We start from the raw sequence: 22,667 nt of genomic DNA, 5'->3' as shown, positions 1-22,667 counted from the left end.
TGTGTGAGCAAACATAACAGTCTTTCTCTGCGGTTCTGTTAACTCTTGTGCGCCCGCCTGTTCTCGGGGCCTATGTCGTGGAGACCCCCGAGGGGCGTGTGTGTTATTATGATGATGGTGTTGATGATGATGATGATGATCATAGTGATAGGGTGTGGGGGGGTCGCTAGGACCCCCTCGGGGCATATGCGTTATGATGATGATAGGGTGGGGGTCGCTAGGACCCCCTCGGGGCATATGCGTTATGATGATGTTTAGGGTGGGGGTCGCTAGGACCCCCTCGGGGCATATGTGTTATGATGTTTAGGGTGGGGGTCGCTAGGGGGTTGTTAGGACCCCCGAGGGGCGCTTGTGTTACTACGACGTCGGTCCCTCCAGAGCACGAACGCGTTGTAGGCCGCCACGTCGACCATGTTGTGGAAAAGGGCCACGGGCCACCTGCAGGTCTTTCTCCTGCAGCTGTACGTGCTCAAGCTTGTGCAGGTTGTCGACGCCTCCCTTGGTGCGGTTGTAATGCAGCACCAAGGGAGGGAGGTTTGCCGCCGCCGCCGTTGCCGCCGCTGCTGCTGCTGCCGATGCTTTTGCTGTTGCTGCTGCGGCGGCTAGGCCGGGACTTGGGGCCGGAGCGGTGGTGGTAGCGAGGAGCGGTGGTGAGGAGCAGCACGTTCTTGTTCTTCTTGGCCACGTAGGAGAGGATGATCGTGTCTGGCCCTCTTCCTCCACCTCCTTCTCCTCCTCCTTGTGCCGCGGAGCCGCCGAGTACTACGGATTCCACGGAGCCCACGGCCCTGCCCTTGACGCAGCGCAGCTCTCTGGGGATCTCGGGTAGGGCTGAACGATTATGGAAAATAATCTAATTGCGATTTTTTGCCCCAATATTGCGATTGCGATGCGATTATTTTTTAAGGTCTTTGTCTTCTGTATTATTAAACAAAGACAAGCAATACATCATATAGTATGGCCAATACTATATTACATTAATTTTAAACTGTTCTTTCCTGGAAGACAGACCTCTGTTATGATGACATGAGGTGATGCATGAATTGATGACTGACATTTTTATTTAACTTCTTCAATCACAACAGTATATTTGAACATACACAATAGTTTATTTTTAGCTTACAAACATCTGAGCATAAAGTGCTGACAAGGAACCCTGGTGTAAACATTAAAATGAAAGTCAGTACAATGTGCAGATTGCAGAAATATACATAAAAAAATCAGTGGCTTTACCACACTCAGTTTTTCGACATCTGTGAACTACTAGACAGTCATTAAATTAAAAATAATATTAAATAAATAAAACTAATAAAATAAAAAATACACACATCTTACTGATCTCTGCAGTCAGTAACATTACACATAAAGTGCAAACATAATAGCAATTGTATAAACACACACACAAACACGCCTTTAAATTAAAACTGGCTGAACATCTTGATTATCTGCAGTAAGTAACAGCAACACAGCACAAACTAAAGTGCACAATGAGTATGGCTCAGCTAGCCATAATCATCCTAGCTCACAGGTTTTTTTGCTAGGAAGACCAGCATATCTACTTTTGCTGGCTTTAAGGATGAGCGAGTGCAGGTCACTATATTCCTCCAGTGCTGAACAGACGCTCTGAGGGGGCACTTGTGGCTGGCACACACAGATATTTGCGGGCCATCTTGCACAGTCGTGGAAAGTGAATGTTGTGCACCTTCCACCAGGCTAAGGGATCATCCTCTCTGTCAATGACAGGGGTCAACAGGTAACTATTCAACTCTGCCTCCACGACATCTTCAAGTGGCAGAGGCAAAGCTGAAGAGGCCGCACTGGTTTTAAAAAGACTACCAAGAGTCTTCTTTGCCTTTCCCCAGAGGCCTGTGCACTTGGAGAATTTTGAGCAGTTTCAGTGCGAGACCTCTTCTCCTGCCAGATGGGAAGAGACATTAGTTTTGCAGTTAGCTTATATATAAATATTATGTGTTTGTGGAAATATAATTTTCAAGGATTTACCTGATTATGTGTACGTCTAGCCGATTCCACCATTTCTGTCTTCAGTCGGGCCTTAATGGCAGGAAGGTTGTCTGCGCTGATGTATTATGCGTTTTGAACCTAGGGTCCATGAACGACGCAACATCCAAAAGCTCCTGGGTGTTGAGGTCACTATACTTGTCGTTGAGGTATGCCAGGACCTTGGTTTTAATTGATCTAGTCAGATCAGTGTCCTCAGCATCTTCAGCCAAGACTGATGTTGCCAGAAGATGGAGAACTGGCTTGAGGTAGGAGATGCTCACATACTCTTCTCCAGAAAGAGCATCAGTAAATTCGGAGAGAGGATGCAGTGCCTTATGAATGGACTCCAACACTTCAGCATCCTGCCAGGTTGGGATGAGGGAGCGTGCATGTCGGTCACCTGTCAATACCTGCGATATGGCTTTCATCTGTTCCAGCACTCTGGCAATCATTTTCTCTTTGGACCCCCATCTTGTAGGGCACTCAGTAATGAGAGAGTGCTCAGGAAGCTTAAGCTCCTTCTGTGCCTCAGTGAGTGCTGCCTTTTTCTTCCAACTGTGCGAGAAGTGCCCCACCAACTTCTTGCACAGCCCAATTGCTCTTGATACTCTACCATCTTTGATTGCATTTTCTGGAGGAAAAAAAAATAAAGTAAAAAGTAAAATTAGTGTTAGACATACAATTGCAGTTATGATGCAAGGTTTCACCATTTCTCTCTCTCTCTCAAATTCAAAGTTGCTTTATTAGCATGACTATGGGAACAGTGTTGCCAAAGCTATTGTTACATACATCATGACATACAAGAACATAAGACCATAAGACAAAAAACAAAAAGAAAATACATAAGAAGAGGTGGGTACATCAGTGTGGGGTTGACATAACATATCTAGAATTAACAGCAGTAAAGAACAAGATAAATAATAGTGTGGTGTGTTTGTGGGAGAGAGTGATACACAGGCTCGCGCATACATGCATGCACTGCACACACACACCTCTCTCTCTCTCTCTCTCTCTCTCTCTCTCTCACGGCAGTAACTTACCAATAGCAAGATGTAATCTGTGTCCGAAACACTGGAGCCTGGTCCATTCGTTCAGCTGTGCTGCTTTCACCATATTTGACGCATTGTCCGTCGTTATGCAGACAAGGTTGTCTTCAGGAGATCCCAACACGCAAGCCCCTCTCTCAGGCCAGCAGCAATGTTTTCCCCTGTGTGGTCTTCGGGAAGTAGGCCGTTTGTAGGCTGCGAGCTTCGAGGTGGAGGTCTTGGTAATGTAATGCACCGTCAGACTTTGATAGGGCTCTGCTGTACGGCTTGACCACATGTCTGTTGTCGCCGCAAAAAACTCAACAGCCTTTAACTCCGCTGCAACCCTCCGCTTACATTGCATATGTAGCTCGGGTATTGCAGTCTGACTGAAATACGTGCGGGAGGGCATTCTGTACCTCTTATCCAGTGTAGTTACCACATTATTGAATCCAGGCTTGGTCACCGTATTGACGGGCATCATGTCTTTCGCGATGCAGTGGGTTACTGCTTTGGTGATTTCCACGTGCCGTTTTGAAGTGCGTTCATATGGCGTAACACCTTCAAACAGTTCGGTCAATAATCCTTGCCAAGTAACGTTACTAGGTTTATTCTGCACACTACTAGATTTTTTAGCCATACATCTATCATACTCTGTTTTGTGCTGAGTCTTAAGGTGCTGGTACAAATTTGTAGTGTTTCCCCGAGATGTAGAAACTCTACCAAGACAGGTTTTACACAGTACCTGACTCTGTGCGACATCATCTCTTTTAAACCCAAAATATTCCCACACGGCCGATGTGCAGTTCCTCTTTGGTACTAGCATCCCCGCAGGCTCTGGTTCTGTTGAACCTGAGGCCATTGTGTAGGCTACAGCTTTGCTTGCTAGTTCACTCTCGGTAGACTGTTTCAAAACTTTGCTCCCCGTGTCACGTGACCAGAGTGCAGCCTCTGTGGTTAGACAATCTCGTTTGATCATATCACATGTTTTACTCGCGCATGTCACGTAAACAGAGTATAATCGCAGCCTTTGCGGTTAGAAAATTGCACTTGATCATATCGCGATATTATGGCAAATGCGATATTTCGTTCAGCCCTAATCTCGGGTCTGTTCGATCGCAGAATGCCCAGCACGGTGTGGCCTCTTTCGCGAAAGAGCCTGTCGGCAAGCTCGCGCGAGGTGAGAAAGTTGTCGCACGTGACGTTGCGTCCCGGCGGCAATCCCTCGGTGAGGTCCACGACCACTCGAGTGGCCAGGTGCTTTTCAGGAGGGCCGCGCTTGTCGGGCTTGCCGGTGTAGACTTGCATCTTCCACGCGAAGCTGGAACGCGCGTCGCACGCCACCCATATCTTGATCCCGTACCTGGCCGGTTTGCTGGGCATGTACTGTCTGAACGGACACCTTCCTGATGGCGAGAGAGAGAGACAGAAAGAGAGCGAGAGCGATGTGGGAAAGTGTGGGAGATTGGGGCAGAAACGGAAGAAGAGACGTGAGTTTGACAGAGAACGCACGTGCAAGCGTGGAAGATATAAAGAGTCATGTAAAAGCACAAACGCAGAATCCAACACAAATACAACAAAGCGAGCTAGCGTTGTCGCCGTTCCCCGCTCCTCTTCCTCCTCTCGTCCCCCAGAGCGATGTGGGAAAGTGTGGGAGATTGGGGCAGAAACGGAAGAAGAGACGTGAGTTTGACAGAGAACGTGCTTGCAAGCGTGGAAGATATAAAGAGTCATGTAAAAGCACACACGCAGACCCCAACGACAACAATGCCCAGAAAGCTAGCGTTGTCGCCGTTCAGGCTCCTCTTCCTCCTCTCATTCCCCAGTCACACACGCACGCACACAACACGCACACAACACACACACACACACAACATGCACCACGTACGTACCTCTGAACGGCACCAGTCTCTCGTCGACGGTGACCTCCAGTCCCGGGCGGTACATGGCGGGCAGCCTCGTGCACCACTCATCCCACACGGCTCTGATGGGGGCCAGTTTGTCGTAGCCGTGGCCGCCGCCCTCGCCTCGCCTGGCTTGTCTGGTCTCTCTGTCGTCGAAGCGCAGCGCGCCCGAGTAGGCTCGAAAGGTCTTGAGCGGCATCGCGGCTCTGAACACGGACCTGCCGCTCTCGGCGTCCCACAGGCTCTCGCAGGCCTCTCCCCGGGACCTGTACACGCCGGCGAACACCAGCAGCCCCACGTAGGCCCGGAACTCGACGCGCCCCATGGGCTTCCACCCGTCGATGGCGGGCCTGCTCCTGTCCGCTTCCAGGTTGGTCATGGCCATCACCGAGTCCTCTAGCTCTGGCGGAAAGTAGGCCATGAATGAGGAGGCCTCGTCTCGCGCCGCCGCCACGGCCTCTTCGGTGGGGCCTCGTCCTCGCGGGTCTAGGTCGTCTTCTTCGTCCTCTTCTTCTTCTTCATAGTCTTCATCTTCTTCATAGTCTTTGTCTTCGTCGTCTTCTTCTTCATAGTCTTTGTCTTCGTAGTCTTCGTCGTCTTCTTGTTCGTCGTCGTCGTAATCGTCGGCTACATCTGCGTCGCGAGTTTCACCGACAGCGCCGTGGCTGCGATCGCGCCCAAGATCATGAACGCCACCTGCAGCACGGCCGGCGTCGTCCTCTTGCCAAATCTCCCAAGTGCCCCGCCCCGGTTCAGCGCCTGCTTCTTCCCCTTCCTCTCGGTGGTTCGGCTTGCCTTGCGAGCCACCGTCCTCGCAAAGTTGCAACGGCGTTTCGTAGCCGTGATCTTGTGCGGCCACATACCCATGGTCCGCCACCTCGTCGTTTTCGTCCTCCTGATCCTCCGAGCAGTAGCGCTCCTCGTCATCTGAGAGCGTTCGGGCTGTCCAGTCGTTATCCCCCTCGGCCTCTTGCTCTTCTTCCTCGGCCTCTTCCTCCTGCTCCTCCTCCTCCAAGTTCTCCTGTTGCTGCTGCTGCTGCTGCTGCTCTTGGTCTTCCTCGACCCCTAGACCTCGATAGCGAAACGTGGCCGGTCGCAACAACAGAGCGACCGGAGCCGACCCCGCGTTTGGCAACGGAGCGACCGGAGGCGACCGCGTACGTAAAACGCGCTGGCGATGGTGACGGTGAGCAGGAGGAGGAGGAGGAGGACGACGAGCCTTCAATTTCAATCCAATTATATCCTGTATTCTCGCACTCGAACTTGTCCTGGCTTCACCTCCCACCGGTCCTTGTCCCTTTTTCACAGTGTCCTTGTGTGGCCTTCAAAGCTCCAACATACACAGTCTGTTTCTTCTCTGTTTTGATCTTTCAGTATTCTTCTTTTAAGTTAAGTTCCACCCCGGCAAAATATCATGTTCAGTGCCTTCGAATCAGTGCCCCCCAGTCATGTCACATCTGTTCTTTACCAGCCTCTAGTTTCCCCGTGCATGTTTTCATCACGTGGTTTCTTTCGTTCTGCTTCTGAAGTCATCAGTCAGTCTTATTTTTTATTTGCACTGTCTTTTGCCTGCTGTTAACCCTTTAAGACCTACCATAGAACCAAGTCCGCCAGACCTTATATTATATTTTTACATGCTGTAGTGCCAATTTTGGGACCATTTCAAGTTGATATACATCAATACAACCATTATAGCCCAAATTTTAATAATATGTATGCATTAAGTGCATAGTAATTACATAAATTGCAAAAAAGTGCAATAAACTACCAAAAAATTGAAAATCGTTTTTGTTTTTTTAACATGTATTTCTAGTTAGAGAAATTTAAGAGGCTTATCCCTCAAAACTGTAAATACAAAAAAGTTGCACAAACTAGTTTCCCACCACAGGAAAGTGTCTTCATAGTTTTACTTTTGAAATACACCAATTTTTATATACTGCAGGAAAAACGAAAATAAATATTATAGTGCAAATTTGCAAAAAAGCAGCATATGCATCAAAATAAACTATTTCCAGCAGTGCAATTCGAGTTCTAAGCATCCCAGAAACGACACAGAAAGTCATAAAGTCAAAGATAACTTTTAAAAACACCAGTATAGGCTCTGAGGCCCTGATAGTAAAAAAAAACTACATTTCCGCGAAAATGATGTCACTTCCGGTTTCGGGCAGGTAATGGCGGACATGCGAAAGTTCGCGCTGACGTCTATTCCAACGTAGGAAGTGTTATGAACAGCTGATCGGATCGGCAAAACGTGTTTCTGGAATATTATGTTTTTGTTGCTGCAAGCGCTTTTTATGCAGTTTTTGCAAAGCTATATGTGGAAGGAAACTGTGACCTCGGGCAAGCTAATGGCATAAGATGTAAGTACAACTTCTCCGGTTTCATATGTAAAAAAAATTATTGCTCTAGCTTACGTGGTTGCAGAGCTACCGGGATTTAAAAATAGTTACGCAAAACGGAGCGTGCCCGCTCCGACCGGTTTTAAAGGGTTAATTCTTCAAGTCCACGATGTTCTGTCGGTCTTCATCATGAGATTAACTGTCCTTTGAGCTTCTTCTCAGAGTAAAGGACAAAGTGAGAGGTCAAGCTATAAAATTTTAGCCAAAGACTGCCTTATTTTCCCAATTAATCTATGCTTTTGCCGCTGTACTCAAGGTTCCAGGTTGAGAGAAATCCACCTGTATTGACACACTAAAGCATACAATTAATATCATTTTCACTACTTTTCTTAAAACATTCATTCACTTCATCTTCTTAGAGTTTAACTCGTCTGTTTCTCTCTGTGAGCTGTCTTGACACAGTCAGCTCCTTTTATGGGCATGTAGTTCCTGTTACACACACGATTTCCTGTCACAAACACACCACAGGCACACATTTCCTGTTTCTGCAGACTCTTTGTCTTTCTTTGTATTTATAGCCTACAAACCCTCTTTAATTCTACTAAATCTTGATCTAAAACAATACACCTTTATGTCACGCACACACTTTTGAATAGAGCTCTTTCAAACATCAGGAATCACTTCACACACTGCACTTTTTCAATCACCCTACTACGAACCTCCCTAGTCTTATCATTACTTATTTACTATTAGTACAAATCACACAGAGTCACTCAAATCAAATACTTACAGCATTCACACAGTTAAAATCACTCAAAATATGCTTTCATACGAGTATTTTGGACATGCTTTTCATAATCAGAAAGTGCAAGTCAAAGAAAAACAACTCAAACCTCTAATCATTCTCACAGCACACACATAAACTGGAGAAAAAAACTAAAACACACCAGCATTTATTGCTCAAGAGAGGTTACTACTGAAAGATATATAGTGGTCTTAGGTACTATACAATGCACTCAATATATATATCAAAACTCAGTCAATTACTATACATCCACAGTAATGAACTCAAACTCTATTTATACAATTGTAGTGAGCAAAACCAGCATCTCAGTCACAGGCATTTAGCAACATTTGCAAACAATAGTTATAAAGCTCAATAACACTCTAAACCGAAAGCAACAATCTCCATGCGCGTCACCGCTCCTCATTTGCATTCACACACACGCCATCTAAAAATAGAAGTCAACAGGTAGTGCACTGCTGACACAGAGACTCCTTTCACACAAAGATCTCTTATTTTACATTACACAGATGTCTTTTATTTACAATCACTCTCAGGCCTGACAGCTTCTCAAACCTGTAGCTTTAGCTGTTGTGTACAGGGTTTGGCTTAGTAGTTGTTAATATAGGAGTGCTCTACATCTCAACAATGTCTCGTCTAGGATGACAGGTTTTCAATCAGGTCAAGTGTCTCTATGCACCTGATTAGTTTAGTTATTTTCCTTATTTTCTTCATCTCATATATCATTGTACTGAGTTTGAGCAAACCTTAAGCTTGAATCAGACTACTTTTAACAATTATCCACCTCACATCATAACTGACTGAGGTGCCTCTTCTTATTAATAGTATGTCATTATTAATATTATTATTGTTTTGTTTTTTTATAACAGCAGTAGTATATCACAATATTTATTAGTATATTACAATATACTACTGTACTACTAATATACAATAGTTTATTATTTTATATTTTATTATGTATACATCAGGGGCTGGGGGTGATCTGCAGTTTCACCCCCTCCCAAGCTGGAGACATTTACCTTTTCCTTGGCTGAACAATGACACAGCCTTAATATACCTTATGCATCTCTCTATTTTATTTAATATGTTTTCGTGTGAATTATCTGCTTTCATTCGTTCTATTCATTCTGGGCATGGTTATCTACCCAATTTTGTTTCATTTGTTAGTACCAATTTCCAGGTTGTTATCCTTCCTATTATTATTTTGAATATAGTAGACATAAGCTCTAATTTAATTTAACCTTTTGTTTATTCCACTATGCATTCCTCTTGTATTTATATGTATTCAGTTGGGTCTGTATCCTTCCCTTTTTAAACTTTGATCTCTAATCTTTTACTTGATGAGGGATTATTATGTTCTTCCTGATATGGGTGAATGTATAGTGGGACGTTTTGTTTTCTTAGGCTTTCTCCATCTACAAGCACTGATTTGTCCGGCGCCTGGACATTTCTTTTCTAACCACTGCTCGTCAGCAGTGAGTTTGGTGGGCTGATTCCCCATTATCACAGAACTGCAAAGCTTTCTCTGGTACTAGACTCGGGGGTGGTTGCTGACACGCCCTTCTACCCTGTGCTATCCACAGGGCGGTGTCAGTTTTATGAGACTGAACCCAACCTTTCCCCTTTGTCACCAGTACTTGGGCTTTTGCAGGATACACAAGGAAAACAATAAAAAAAACAATGGAAGTAGTTCAGCAGCTTATTGTGCTGTAAAATCAACTTACTTCCAAAACATATATACACAAAACACATATACATACACACAGATAGACATTTGCACACTAATTTGTCACGAAGTATTTCACAGTCACTTCTGAAACCACTCTAAACACAGTTCCTTGTGGCGAACTTAAACCTTATTTGTCACAAAGTATTTGACGGCTACTTCTAAAACCAACCTAAACTTAGTTACTTCCGGCGAACTCAAACCTATTTCACGTGTTTATTTCTTTTAACCCTTGCGGCGGGTTAGACCCCTTTAGACCCTTGCGGCGGGCTAGACCTACTTAGACCCTTGCGGCGGGTTAGACCTGTTGCGCAAAACTTAGACCCTTGCGGCGGGTTAGACCTTCATTCAGTGTTTTCTCACCCGCAGTCGTCTTTTGCTGGTTGTTCAGGTCATCTGGCTGAATCCCACCGTCGTGGACCAGAACTATTACACCGGCCTGGACCCGAATTTTTCTTAGGTCCCAGGTCTTTTCACCTAGAGAGGGCTGTCGACAGACTTCGGTGCTGGCTTCTCACGGCGTCAGGATGCAGCAGTCAGACCTTACATTGGAGTCACAGAAACGTGTCTGCTCGAAGGACCAATTTAAATGACAGGGGATTTCTTTAAATCACCCTGCCGTTCTTTGTTCAGCTGAGACACCTGAGTTAGAAAACACAAACACTGCAGATTTTCTTTAACTGGTGAGGGCAGCCATGGAACGCAGGATCTGCGTCCCATCTCTGTCTGCGTTCTTTATTTATTCTGTGTCTGTGTGCAGTGTTGCCAACTCCTCAGTAAGGAAAATCGCTATTGGCTGTCCTAAAAGTCGCTAGAAGTTGCTAAATGACGTCATCACCTAATTTGCATAATTGGTCACGCTAATATAATTGTAACCTATGTTGTTGGAGAGAGAAATAACATCGTGGAAGAGACATAAAGTGAGTAAAAAACGTACTAAATGCATTTAGAGTTTATTTAGAACTACAAATTAAATTTCTTTTAGCAATTATTGTTTGTTTAATGTCACAATTCCAACCCTGCTCCTTTACCCGGGCTTGGACCGGCAAAAGTGACCCAAAATAGGCACTCTGGTGGAGTTACTTTGTGTTTGTGTGTTTATAAGTAGTTTTAAACCTTGTGATCCACAAAACAGCATAAGAGTAAAAGAGTAAAAGAAGAACTGACTGCGTTACAGCACCCGCTGCTTGTTGAGAGTAAAAGTGATACGCGCTTTCACGTCTTTTTTTAGTGACTTTTAATAGAAAAAAAGTCGCTAGGGGGTCTGAAAACTCGCTAAATATAGCGACAAAGTCGCTAAGTTGGCAACACTGTCTGTGTGTGTGTGTCAAGGTAACAACGTCACTCAGAGCAGCGGGTTTTTCCCTTCTCTACTCGTAAAAGAGCTGAGGTTTCACTTCTCTATATCTAAATGTTCTCTGAAGACAGGAAGCGGTTAGTAGCTGCACACAAGTTACGAGGTGAAAAGTCACGTAGACATGATAAATTGAGGAATACATTTCATGGAGCTGATCACATATATGTTCAATAATCTTTTAACAATAATTTATTTCTGTGCATTTTTTTTTCACACTGCATCAAATTAAAGTTGATTACGTCGATTAAGCATCATGAGGTGGAGGGTGGGGGATGGTTCCCTATTTTCTTTTGCTGGGAGTTTGCAACCCTATTAGTTAGGTTGCTTAATATTTCTGCTAAGTACTCTTTAAAATACCAGAATAGGGAGGATGGAGCAGGTTTAAGTTTATTAGATTGATCAGTGTTGCTGAACTATGAAATATTTTGGGTGCAGTGTATTTTTTACACACAGGTATAACAGAATAGCTTTAGTGTTGTTGTTTATTTAAACTTGAGTATGAACTTATACAAAATGCAGCAAGATATTAAAAACAGTTTTATTGATTAAAAAACACACTATGATATCGGTATCGGACATAAAGAAGTGGTATCGTGCCATCTCTAGTACAAACTCCAAAACACGTACAAACTCCAAAACGTAAAAAATAGGAAGCACGTACAAACTCCAAAACACGTACAAACTTAGAAGCACGTACAAACTCCAAAACACGTAAAAACTTAGAAGCACGTACAAACTCCAAAACACGTACAAACTTAGACGCACGTACAAACTCCAAAACACGTAAAAACTTAGAAGCACGTACAAACTCCAAAACACGTAAAAACTCAGAAGCACACACAAATTCAGAAGCACGTACAAACTCCAAAACACATAAAAACTCAGAAGCACACACAAATTCAGAAGCACGTACAAACTCCAAAACACGTACAAACTCCAAAACACGTAAAAACTTAGAAGCACGTACAAACTCCAAAACACGTACAAACTTAGACGCACGTACAAACTCCAAAACACGTAAAAACTTAGAAGCACGTACAAACTCCAAAACACGTAAAAACTCAGAAGCACACACAAATTCAGAAGCACGTACAAACTCCAAAACACATAAAAACTCAGAAGCACGTACAAACTCCAAAACACGTACAAACTCCAAAACACGTAAAAACTTAGAAGCACGTACAAACTCCAAAACACGTAAAAACTCACAAGCACACACAAATTCAGAAGCACGTACAAACTCCAAAACACGTAAAAACTCAGAAGCACGTAAAAACTCCAAAACACGTACAAAACACAACAGAAGTGCTCCAGGATGCTAGGCGCAGTGTTGAGCTTTTGTTACCTAGTGGCTACACAAGCCAGAAAGTACAAACGACTGGATTTGGTGTGTGGTAGTAACAGGTACATGAACATTTTTTTTTTTAATTATATAAATATATATGAGTGTTGGTGTATAAATACACAAACAATACACATATGCTTTCAATTGTGTAATTTAAGTGATCTAGGTAGCTCTGTTTAGGAAGTTCAGTTAACACTAGCAATGTGTTTTGGAGTTTGTATGTGCTTCGGAGTTTGTACGTGATTTGTCTCTAGGGGCCACCGTATATATTCATATATATAAACTTAGTAATTCCTTTTGTGCATAATTTTATATTGTTGTTGATAATAAATTAATTAAAGCAACAAAACAGCCTGAAGAGCCGGTTGGGAGTCGAATGAGCCGGCTCTTTTTAGTGACCCAAGCCGAAAGAGCCGGTTCTCTAAAAAGAGCCGGAATTCCCATCACTAACCTATACAGCAAAATGAACTTCACAATAGATGTGAATGTCGGGAGCTTGGTTTTAACAGAGATGGCTGCAGCTCTCTGGAAGGCCTCCTGGGATTTCTTCATTTGGGTGTCTTCCCCATACCCTCCTGACCTTTACACGATATGTAAATTCATTGTTGTTATTCACTGCCTCTTCTTAAACCTGTACTGGCTCCTTTATTTTGTTGATGTGCAGGAGTTGTGTCTTCTCCTGGCTGATCTTAGGGCCCATGTACAGTGATTTCTTTCTCAACCTTTCTCCTACATGTCTTTCCTTTCCTTTTCAGTGTCCCCTGGATGTCTTTTCCAGAGCTGGCACAAGCCTCACCAAGAAAAGAAGTGACCACTGGCACTCTTGTCAGGAACTCGGATAGCTTCCCAAGTCATGAATGCCTTTGCAAGAGAACCCATCGTAGACCCTCCTGATGATGCTGACTATTTTTAGTGCTATCCCGTAGTGCCATAGTATTATCTTTGATGTCACATGGTCCGATACTCCTGACACATAAGGGGTCACTAAAGGTTTTCGAAATTAAATACAGATCTCTATGTGTTGGTTTATGAACACACAAACTCTAAAATATCCCCCATTAGTCACAGTCTAAGAAGGCTAGCCTGTCATTTTTCATATCCCCCCTGGTGAAGTTGATGTGATGGTCCACCGAGTTAATGTGATCAGAGAATTGTGGTTTGATTTTCACCCAGGCGTCATCCACATACCTGAACCAATGACTTGGCAGTGTTCCAGGGTAGGATAACAAAGCCCTCTTTTCCATTTCTTCAATTTACAAGTTGGCATGTACTGAACCTTGTATGTGAAATATATAGAATGAAGAGCAAAATAAAATTTAACCTGGATGATGTGGACATCATCTCCATTGTGATCACTAGAAATGTTGGCGTGTACTACTGGGTACTTAATGTAAGGAATTATTAATTTTATAGGTTTTCTTTGTAGTTTTACCTACTTTTATTCCCTGGCTCTTAAATCATAATGAGTTTCAACTACTTGTGTTACTACATACTCAGGTTTTCTCATTTTGTTTCTTTTATTAAATAAATTAAATCAATTCTGTCATCTTGTTCTTGTGTGTGTGTGTGTGTGTTTCTATAAATCTTATTTAATTAGATGTACATCACTTTGGTCAACAGCTGTTGCTTTAAATGTGCATAGAAATAAATTATTAGGCCTATTATGGGTTTATTATGGGTTTCATCACTAATAGGGATGATTTATGTACCAAGAGGATTAATCCCCGAGTCCCTCTTAGAGGTTTAACCATCAAAAACACAAATCTTGAGTTGACTGTGGAAGAAGAAAACATGCATAACATGACCTCCTTGTGATTTTCCCCCAAATTAGTTGTGAATGGATGTAGATTTTCCACCAGTACATTTACTTGGTTATATTGCATCACCTCATCACTTTTCTTCACATATCCTACCACCACCACCACCCTTAAGCTCTGCCTCACCTATGCTTTGATCTCATCATCCTCATCTAGTATAAATCAATCTCATGAATCCATTGCAGTGCACTCACCCCTCAAACATTTCCCCTCTAAAGCATGTGTATGTGTATTATTCATGCCTCTTCCAGTCCATATATGGAGCGTGTTTCTTACATGTCACTGCTCTCCTTCGACGGGTCATTCTTCCTCTTACTGCTCTCCTGCAGACACATCATTAATATAAACTGTGTCCATCATTTGTAGCTGATGTCTCCTTCTTCCTCGGGCCTGTATCTGTCAATCACATGGTTGTCCCACAGCTCACAAATTAATGCGCCTGTAAAATAATCATAAATACAGTGATACGTACCCTGTTCATGGCAATCATTCCTTATTATGATAGGCTTTCTATAAGTCCTCCTACTCTTTGTTAAGAGGGCAATTGTATAATGTTAATTGCATATTTATTAAGTTCAGTATTATTGTGACATGGTGGCAAATTGAGCAGTTCCACATGAATAGTAATCTCTCTAATATGTTCATCGTCTTCAGGAGTCATGTGTCCAGCATGCATTTCATTACTCAATGAACTCAACAACCCAATAACCTCCAATTATCTAATTTTCTTTAACAAAGCTTTTGGAGTAGGTAGGTGTAATTAATTTAACAGTGTAGGTGGTTTTAAGTTCTAAACACAAAAAGGTATCTTATGTTTTCTTAATGACTAATTTTGCGTGCTCTTTCCAGCACTGTTGAAGCCAGGCTATCGTCAGACAAGATTTCATTAAGTTTCCAATTCAAAACTTTTGTGATGTCTCTTTCATAGGCTGCGTATTTCTTTTAAAATGTAGCCCTTCACTCTCAGCCCAGCAGTCTACAGCCTTTAAAAGTATCCACTAATTATTCAGAAAATTCATTTATATCAATTTCTTGCCCACATTCAGTGACACCTAGGATTCTTTTAAATTCACGTCATATATTCTCGAACATATTTTATTTTCTCTTCTCTCCCTGTCGTCACCCCTGGATCTAGTTTTTTTATCTATATTTTCTTTTTTCTTCTTTTGGATGAATTATTCTCTCCACTTCAAAATCTGCATGTCGCTACTATTTGCTTCTGCAAAAATTAAGGCGGTAATAATTTTAGGTACTTTATATTGTTGCTTATCAGACGATCTTAAAAAACAGCCAAGGGTTTACGTCATCTGATTATACGGAGGAGTGGTTTGTATCCAGAACAGGATGCAAGGAGGCAAAAGGTTGAATATCATTTGTGGATTTGTCTGTTGTTTCCATGGTTCCTTTATTTGCATCTGACATCATTGCTACATTTAATTTTGACCTTTCCTTGCTTAACAATTGAAGTTTTTCTTACAATAATCAGTCCGCTGTAACTGTATGCCAGGCGTTTATTAGCAGCCAACATGAACATTTGTACATTCATAACAGGAAGTACACATAACCCAGAGAGAACCACAGCGACACCTGCTGAAACTCTCCATAACAGCAACAACAGCAGGCAGTATGGACAAACATAACACTGCTGTTATTCAATTCAATTCAATTTTATTTATATAGCGCCAAATCACAACAGAAGTCACCTCAAGGCGCTTTATATTGTACAGTAGATTGCACAATAATACATACAGAGAAAAACCCAACAATCATATGACCCCCCTATGAGCAAGCACTTTGGCGACAGTGGGAAGGAAAAACTCCCTTTTAACAGGAAGAAACCTCCGGCAGAACCAGGCTCAGGGAGGGGCGGGGCCATCTGCTGCGACCGGTTGGGGTGAGAGAAGGAAAAGAGGATAAAGACATGCTGTGGAAGAGAGACAGAGATTAATAACAGATATGATTCGATGCAGAGAGGTCTATTAAGACATAGTGAGTGAGAAAGGTGACTGGAAAGGAAAAACTCAATGCATCATGGGAATCCCCGGCAGCCTACGTCTATTGCAGCATAACTAAGGGAGGATTCAGGGTCACCTGGTCCAGCCCTAACTATATGCTTTAGCAAAAAGGAAAGTTTGAAGCCTAATCTTAAAAGTAGAGATAGTGTCTGTCTCCTGAATCCAAACTGGAAGCTGGTTCCACAGAAGAGGGGCCTGAAAACTGAAGGCTCTGCCTCCCATTCTACTTTTAAATACTCTAGGAACAACAAGTAGGCCTGCAGAGCGAGAGCGAAGTGCTCTAATAGGGTGATATGGTACTACAAGGTCATTAAGATAAGATGGGGCCTGATTGTTTAATACCTTGTATGAAGGGAAGCCAATGAAGGGAAGCCGTTATCTACATCCCCCTTTTCAGTTTTTTTTTTCTTCTTAGTTTTGCGCTTCTCAGGCAAACCCAAATCAAACAACACCACCGTAATGGAAGAACTTATCAGGTTATGGATTACACAAAAAAAATGAAGGTTCAAATGTCAAATGAAATTCACGGTAATCATTGTCATAACTGCGACAAGTATGCAATAACATAATACGAGATAAAACACAGAAATTACAGCACCAGTGTGCTTTTAATCCACATATTTACTATTCGGTTTAGACACTCTACCAGATCTGGTTCGGTACAAGTTGTCATCAGAGCGTACTTGGCATTTTGTAGTTGTTATCACCTGTTCTGTTTTGTGCCATGTTGTGGTGGGTCAAGTTGAACTTGAATTGTTTCATGTTTGTTGGTTTGTGTTTTATTGGGCTCAGTTTCATCTGCTTGTTGAGATGTGTCCAGTTCATTTTGTGTTGTAGCGAGCTTTTCAGGTTGAGGCTCGCTCACAGGCAGAAGATATTGTGTGTTGCGCCTGTATTCTTTTCCACCCGACTCAATGACATGCGAGCGAGGCTCAGCACATACCTTACTTACAACTCCAATCTTGTCATGTCCTCTCTGTGTTTGTAATCTCACCACCTGGTTTGGTGTTAATGGCCTGAGCAGCTTGCTGGACTTGTCGTAGTGCTGTTTTTGAATTTTACGCTTTTTTGTGAGTTGAGTTTTGATAGTGGTTGTCACTTTTGCTGTTGGTGTTAGCAGTTTTTTGCACACAGGAAGGGTTGACCGCGTTCGCCTTGATAGCAGCCTCTGTGCTGGCGAGCCAAGAATGTTGTCTCGTGGCGTGTTGCGTAGATGTAACAGGTTCAAATAGAAATCAGTTCCATCTCTTTTTGATGTTTCAAGGAGTCTTTTAGCACTCGGGACAGCTCTTTCAGTCCATTCAACTGAGGAAACTCAGGGCTGCTTGTGACATGTACAAACTCCCAGTGTGTGGCAAACTCACGAAAGGTCTGGCTGGTAAACTGGGTGCCATTGTCTGAGTACAGTTTTTGTGGTATCCCATGTACTGAGAAGTGGCGTTTGAGTTTGTTAATGACTGAGGCAGATGTTAGGTTTTCAAGTTTATCTATTTCAAACCATCCAGAATATGAATCCACGAGCACAAGGTAGTGGCGGTTGTCCCATTCGAATATGTCTGTGGCTGTGATGGACCAGGGAAGATCAGGAATTTGGTGTAGTTTCAGGGGTTGTTTTTGTTGGTGAGGCTTTAGACTGTTGCAAATGCTGCATGATTTGACTTTGTTCTCAATGTCAGAGTTTACTGTCAACCAGAACATGCTTTCCCTTGCTCTCCTTTTTGTAGACTCTATGCCTGGATGTCCCTTGTGTAGTTCCTGTAGATAGGTTTCATGTAGTGATGCTGGAACGATGGCTCTGTTGCCTTTCATAATGACGTTGTTGTCGATGATTAGTTCATCGTGGTAGCTGAAGAATGGTTTGATTTCTATAGGTACACTACTCACTTGTTTTGGCCACCCCTGCTGGACGTAACGAGCAAGTGTCTGTAGAGTAGCGTCCTTCGAGGTGTGTTTGGCAAGCTCTTGTAGGCGTCTTGGTGAGATGAGCTGAAGTGACATTACCTCGAAGTCGCGCCCCTCTTCCTTTAGAGGTTGCTCATCCAGCGTTGGTGTGTGAGAGAGTGTGTCTGCAATGTAAAGGTATTTGCCTTTCTTGTACACCAGAGTCAGGTTGTACTTTTGTAATCGTAGAATCATGCGCTGTAGCCGTGCCGGAACTGTGTGGAAAGGTTTGTTTTGGATTGTGACCAAAGGCTGATGGTCAGTTTCAATCACCACTGGCTTTCCGTAGATGTAGTCGTAAAATCTGTAACATGCGAACACTACAGCTAGTAACTCCTTCTCTATCTGAGCGTACCTTCTTTCAGTTGGAGTTAAAGTTCTTGATGCATACGCCACAGGTTTGTCGTCCTGAAGGCATGCAGCCCCTAGACCATGCTGGGAAGCGTCACATGTGAGTCACTGGCTTGTGCATGTCATAGTATTGAAGTACTGGTGGGCTGGTGAGGCACGCTTTAAGTTTGTTGAAAGCATCCTGCTGATGTTGAGTCCAGCTCCACACCACATCCTTGTGAAGCAGCTAACGAAGTGGTGCTGACAGTTCACTTAAGTTTGGGATGAACTTGCCCAGGTAATTGATCATTCCCAGGAAACGTTGGAGAGACGTCTTGTCCTCTGGTGGTGGCATTTCATTGATAGCGGAGATTTTAGTTGGATCTGCTTTTAGTCCTTCGTCAGTGAATATGTGTCCCACGTAGCTCACTTCTTTAAGTCTGAACTTGCACTTTTTTGGATTCTGTTTGAGGTTTACTTGTCTGGCCCGCTCCAGAACTTTTTTCAAATTTTTGTCATGCTCCTCTATTCCTTTGCCTCCCACTAGGATGTCGTCCACAATCACTGCGCATGGATATCCCATGAATATCTGTTCCATGGCTCTCTGGAAGACTTCAGAAGCGGTGTTGATGCCAAAGGGCATCCTCAGGAATTTGAATCTGCCGAAGGGTGTTGCAAATGTGGTGAGAAGAGATGAGGCAGGATCCAGTTTAATTTGCCAGAAAGAGCTCTTTGCATCCAGAACTGAGAAAATGGTTGCTCCAGACATCTGAGCAGCTACTTCACAGTTCGCATGGGATGGTGAGGTCGCATTAGTGCCTTGTTCAGATCCCTTGGATCAATGCAGATACGAACATCATCAGTATTCTTTTTGTGTGTTGCGACCATGTTGGATACCCATTCTGTGGGCTCCTCCACTGGTTCAATTACTCCCAAGGCCTGCATTCTTTGGAGTTCCTCTTCAACTCTTTTCTGCATAGGAACAGGAACGCGCCGTGGAGGGTTGACGACAGGTGACACGTTTGGAGTGAGTTTCATTGAGTAGGTTACAGGTAAGTCACCGACTTCATCTTTAAACAGGTCTGCGTACTCGTGAAACACTTTCTGCGCCAGTGTCTCATCCTGATCTGTGTCAACATGGTAGACTTCCTTGCTGAAACTAACCAGTTTCATTCGCACACTGTCCTTTAATCCGATGATGGGTTGCACATTGTGTTTTACAACTTGGAATTGCAGGTCATATAACTGTCCAGCTAGCTTGCACTTGAGAGTAACTGTGCCTGTGGACTTGATCTTCGTGCCTCCGAAAGCAACGAGATTTACCTGTTTTTGTGACTTGGGTATGGTTTCGTTGTTGCAGATGTTTCTGTAAGTGTCTAGTGAGATTACGTTGCACTTTGCCCCAGTGTCTACTTTTAGTTTGAGGGCCTTTTCAAAAACTTTGACTGTGCAGTATCCTTCTTTGTTGTGATTGTTCTCGCCCTCCGTTGTTAGGTGTTCAATGCAAAATGTCTCACCACTGTCTGGATCAGCATCCTCTGAAATTTGGTTCACTTGTTTGCCTCTGTGACGTGGTTTTGCATTGTTTCTGCATTGTTTTTTGTAATGATTGTATTTTTTGCAGACGTGACACTGTTGTCCGAAAGCAGGACATTGCTCCTGTGTGGCTGGATGCAAACCACCACAGTTTCTGCAATTTTGAATGTTCGTTAGAGGTTTATTTGTTTTCCTTTTGAACTTGCCATGTTTAATCTGTACAGTGTCCACACTAGCAGATGTAATATGCTTTGGTGTAGAGAGGGCTTTGCTATGTTGATCTGTGAGCTAGCTTATTTGACAGATACGCACCGCCTTGGCAAGAGTTAGTTCCGTCTCTTTAAGCAGGGAACGTCTGACGCTGTCACTGGTTATACCACATACTAATCTGTCTCTGATTAACTTGTCTTGTAGTGCACCAAAGCTGCAAGTTCTGGCCATGTTCTTTAACGTGCTCACATATGCTTCAATGGTTTCGCCGGGTTTCTGTTGTCTTTTATTAAAGTTATGCCTCTCCATTATGACATTGGTCTCTGGGTTGCAGATCTCCCTGAACTTTCTCTTTAGACATGCGGGGTCTTCCCTCGATTCCGCGGCGACTTCTACTACGCCTTCAGCTGATATGACTGCGGGGGCATACGTGAATGATCGCTCTCTTTCGATGGCCTCTGGTCCTGCCAGATTGAGGAGTATATAGGCCTTAGTCTTTGCATTTTTGTCACTGTGGGCAGCGGTGATAAAGATGTCATATTCGCGCTCGAACTTACGCCAGTTTTCAGCGACGTTGCCGTCAAAGATGAGAGGATCTGGGCACCGGAATCCGTCCGCCATGTTGTGCGGAGATTGCTTTTTTCGTTGTCCTTACCGGCTCCCCTTTTCTTCTTGGACTGTGCAGGCTTTGTAGCAAATCCCACTTCTGACACCATGTAGGTTTGCTTACAATAATCAGTCCGCTGTAACTGTATGCCAGGCGTTTATTAACAGCCAACATGAACGTTTGTACATTCATAACAGGAAGTACACATAACCCAGAGAGAACCACAGCGATACCTGCTGGAACTCTCCGTAACAGCAACAACAGCAGGCAGTATGGACAAACATAACACTGCTGTTATCTACAACAATATTTCCCAACCACTGTTTTCTCATCAATTCCCATGCTTTAAACACATTAATCATGTAAATCTTCATCCAATTTGGGAATAGTAACTGTGTTTTTCGTCTGTGTGTCTGTGTTTTTTGTTTTGGGTGCTTTTCAGTGCTTCTGCTTCACCTCCTACCCAGCCAAATCCACCAGGAGCTTCCTGGTGGATTTGGCTGCAGCATATCACAAGTCTCCGGATGGACTCCTGGTTGTTTCAAGAACTGAGCGTGTGGTTTGCAATCTGTCAATAGTTTCTGTGATAGTGTTGATTTTATGTGAGTGGGGCATTCATTCATTGCACAACCCCCAACTCGGAGGACTAGAGTGCACAGTTTTGTCTAGCCTCTATCTTATACAGATCTGGTGTGCATGGTTGGATCTACCAGGAGCAGAGGGCTCTCGCTTACACAGCTTAGGGTCTTATTAAGGCAGCACAAGATCTCCTGCCATGGCAAGGCAGATTCACTAACAGGAAAGACTCTCACCATTAGCAGTTTACAAAGAGAGAAAATTCATATTGAGCAGAACTGAGTTCAGCTTATTGGGTTCACTCTCCACAGAGTCTCATGTGGCCCTGTGAAAAAATGTATTACACACCCCTGCCATTGCTGCAAGGTAATATTTTTTTGTCTAGGTGTATGTTGCAGTTTGGACGGTACAACAGCTGTGTCCCGCTGACTGTTCATTTCTCTGTGCACCTCGGATATCTCGACGAGGAGGTGGAACAGCGGTAATTTTCAAAAAGACATTCTTATGCCAGATGATCTCCTCTAGCTGTTACGACTCTTTTGAGATGATTATGATAAAAATTGGACGAGAACAGCCCATATACGGCATTTTAATTTATCGTCCACCTGGATCTGCTGCATCTTTTCTGTCAGACCTACAAGAATTTTTAACTTCCACGATTAAACTGGGCAAGGTCATCATTGTTGGTGACTTCAACATTCATGCCGAGGACTCATCAAATAGTACCACTAAGGAGTTCCTGAGCATTATGGACTCTTTCAATTTTGTTCAACATGTATCAGGTCCTATTCACACTGCTGGGCACACTCTGGACTTGGTCTTCACCTGTGGTGTTTCCCTTGACCACATGAATTTAAATGATGTTTCTTTTAGTGACCATAAGTCAGTCTTTTTTAATGTATTGTTCAATTCAGAGTCTCTTCCCCAAAGTTTTATTAAGCGCAGCCGCTTCATTGATGACTCTGTCATTTTAAAGTTTTCTTCTCTTTTTAATTTTAAACCTTCTTCTGACGAGGTTGACATCCTTATTAATTCTTTTAATGAACACTGTCTTGCCATTCTTAATCAGGTTGCTCCTTTCAAAACTAGTCATTGCACTGTTAGTTCCTGCACACCATGGTTAAATAATCAAA

At 43.3% G+C, this 22,667-nt stretch overlaps 1 protein-coding gene across 1 annotated transcript; it reads right to left on the bottom strand.

Annotated features, from left to right (window-relative positions):
• Positions 1-469: 469 nt before the first annotated feature.
• LOC120436178 lies at positions 470-19,374 on the bottom strand. The gene is made up of 5 exons (XM_039606643.1): positions 18,872-19,374; positions 18,336-18,579; positions 4,919-5,936; positions 2,101-2,632; positions 470-812 (listed from the first exon to the last, which is right to left on the bottom strand). Exons 1-5 carry the CDS (start codon positions 19,372-19,374, stop codon positions 470-472), a joined length of 2,640 nt encoding a protein of 879 aa, XP_039462577.1.
• Between the last annotated feature and the right edge of the window lie 3,293 nt (positions 19,375-22,667).

This window comes from Oreochromis aureus, linkage group 23 (genome assembly GCF_013358895.1).
Source record: "Oreochromis aureus strain Israel breed Guangdong linkage group 23, ZZ_aureus, whole genome shotgun sequence".
Lineage (NCBI taxonomy): Eukaryota > Metazoa > Chordata > Actinopteri > Cichliformes > Cichlidae > Oreochromis > Oreochromis aureus.
This window is presented reverse-complemented; position numbering and strand designations above follow the sequence as displayed.

Bases quoted from the DNA above. Each gene is read 5' to 3' on its own strand.
- LOC120436178 (XM_039606643.1), bottom strand. From the start codon at position 19,374: ATGTCTGGAGCAACCATTTTCTCAGTTCTGGATGCAAAGAGCTCTTTC. The intron at 2,633-4,918 runs GTACGTACGTGG...TTTTTCCTCCAG, and splicing joins GAGACTGGTGCCGTTCAGAG to AAAATGCAATCAAAGATGGT. The intron at 813-2,100 runs GTTCAAAACGCA...CGAGATCCCCAG, and splicing joins GCGTCGTTCATGGACCCTAG to AGAGCTGCGCTGCGTCAAGG.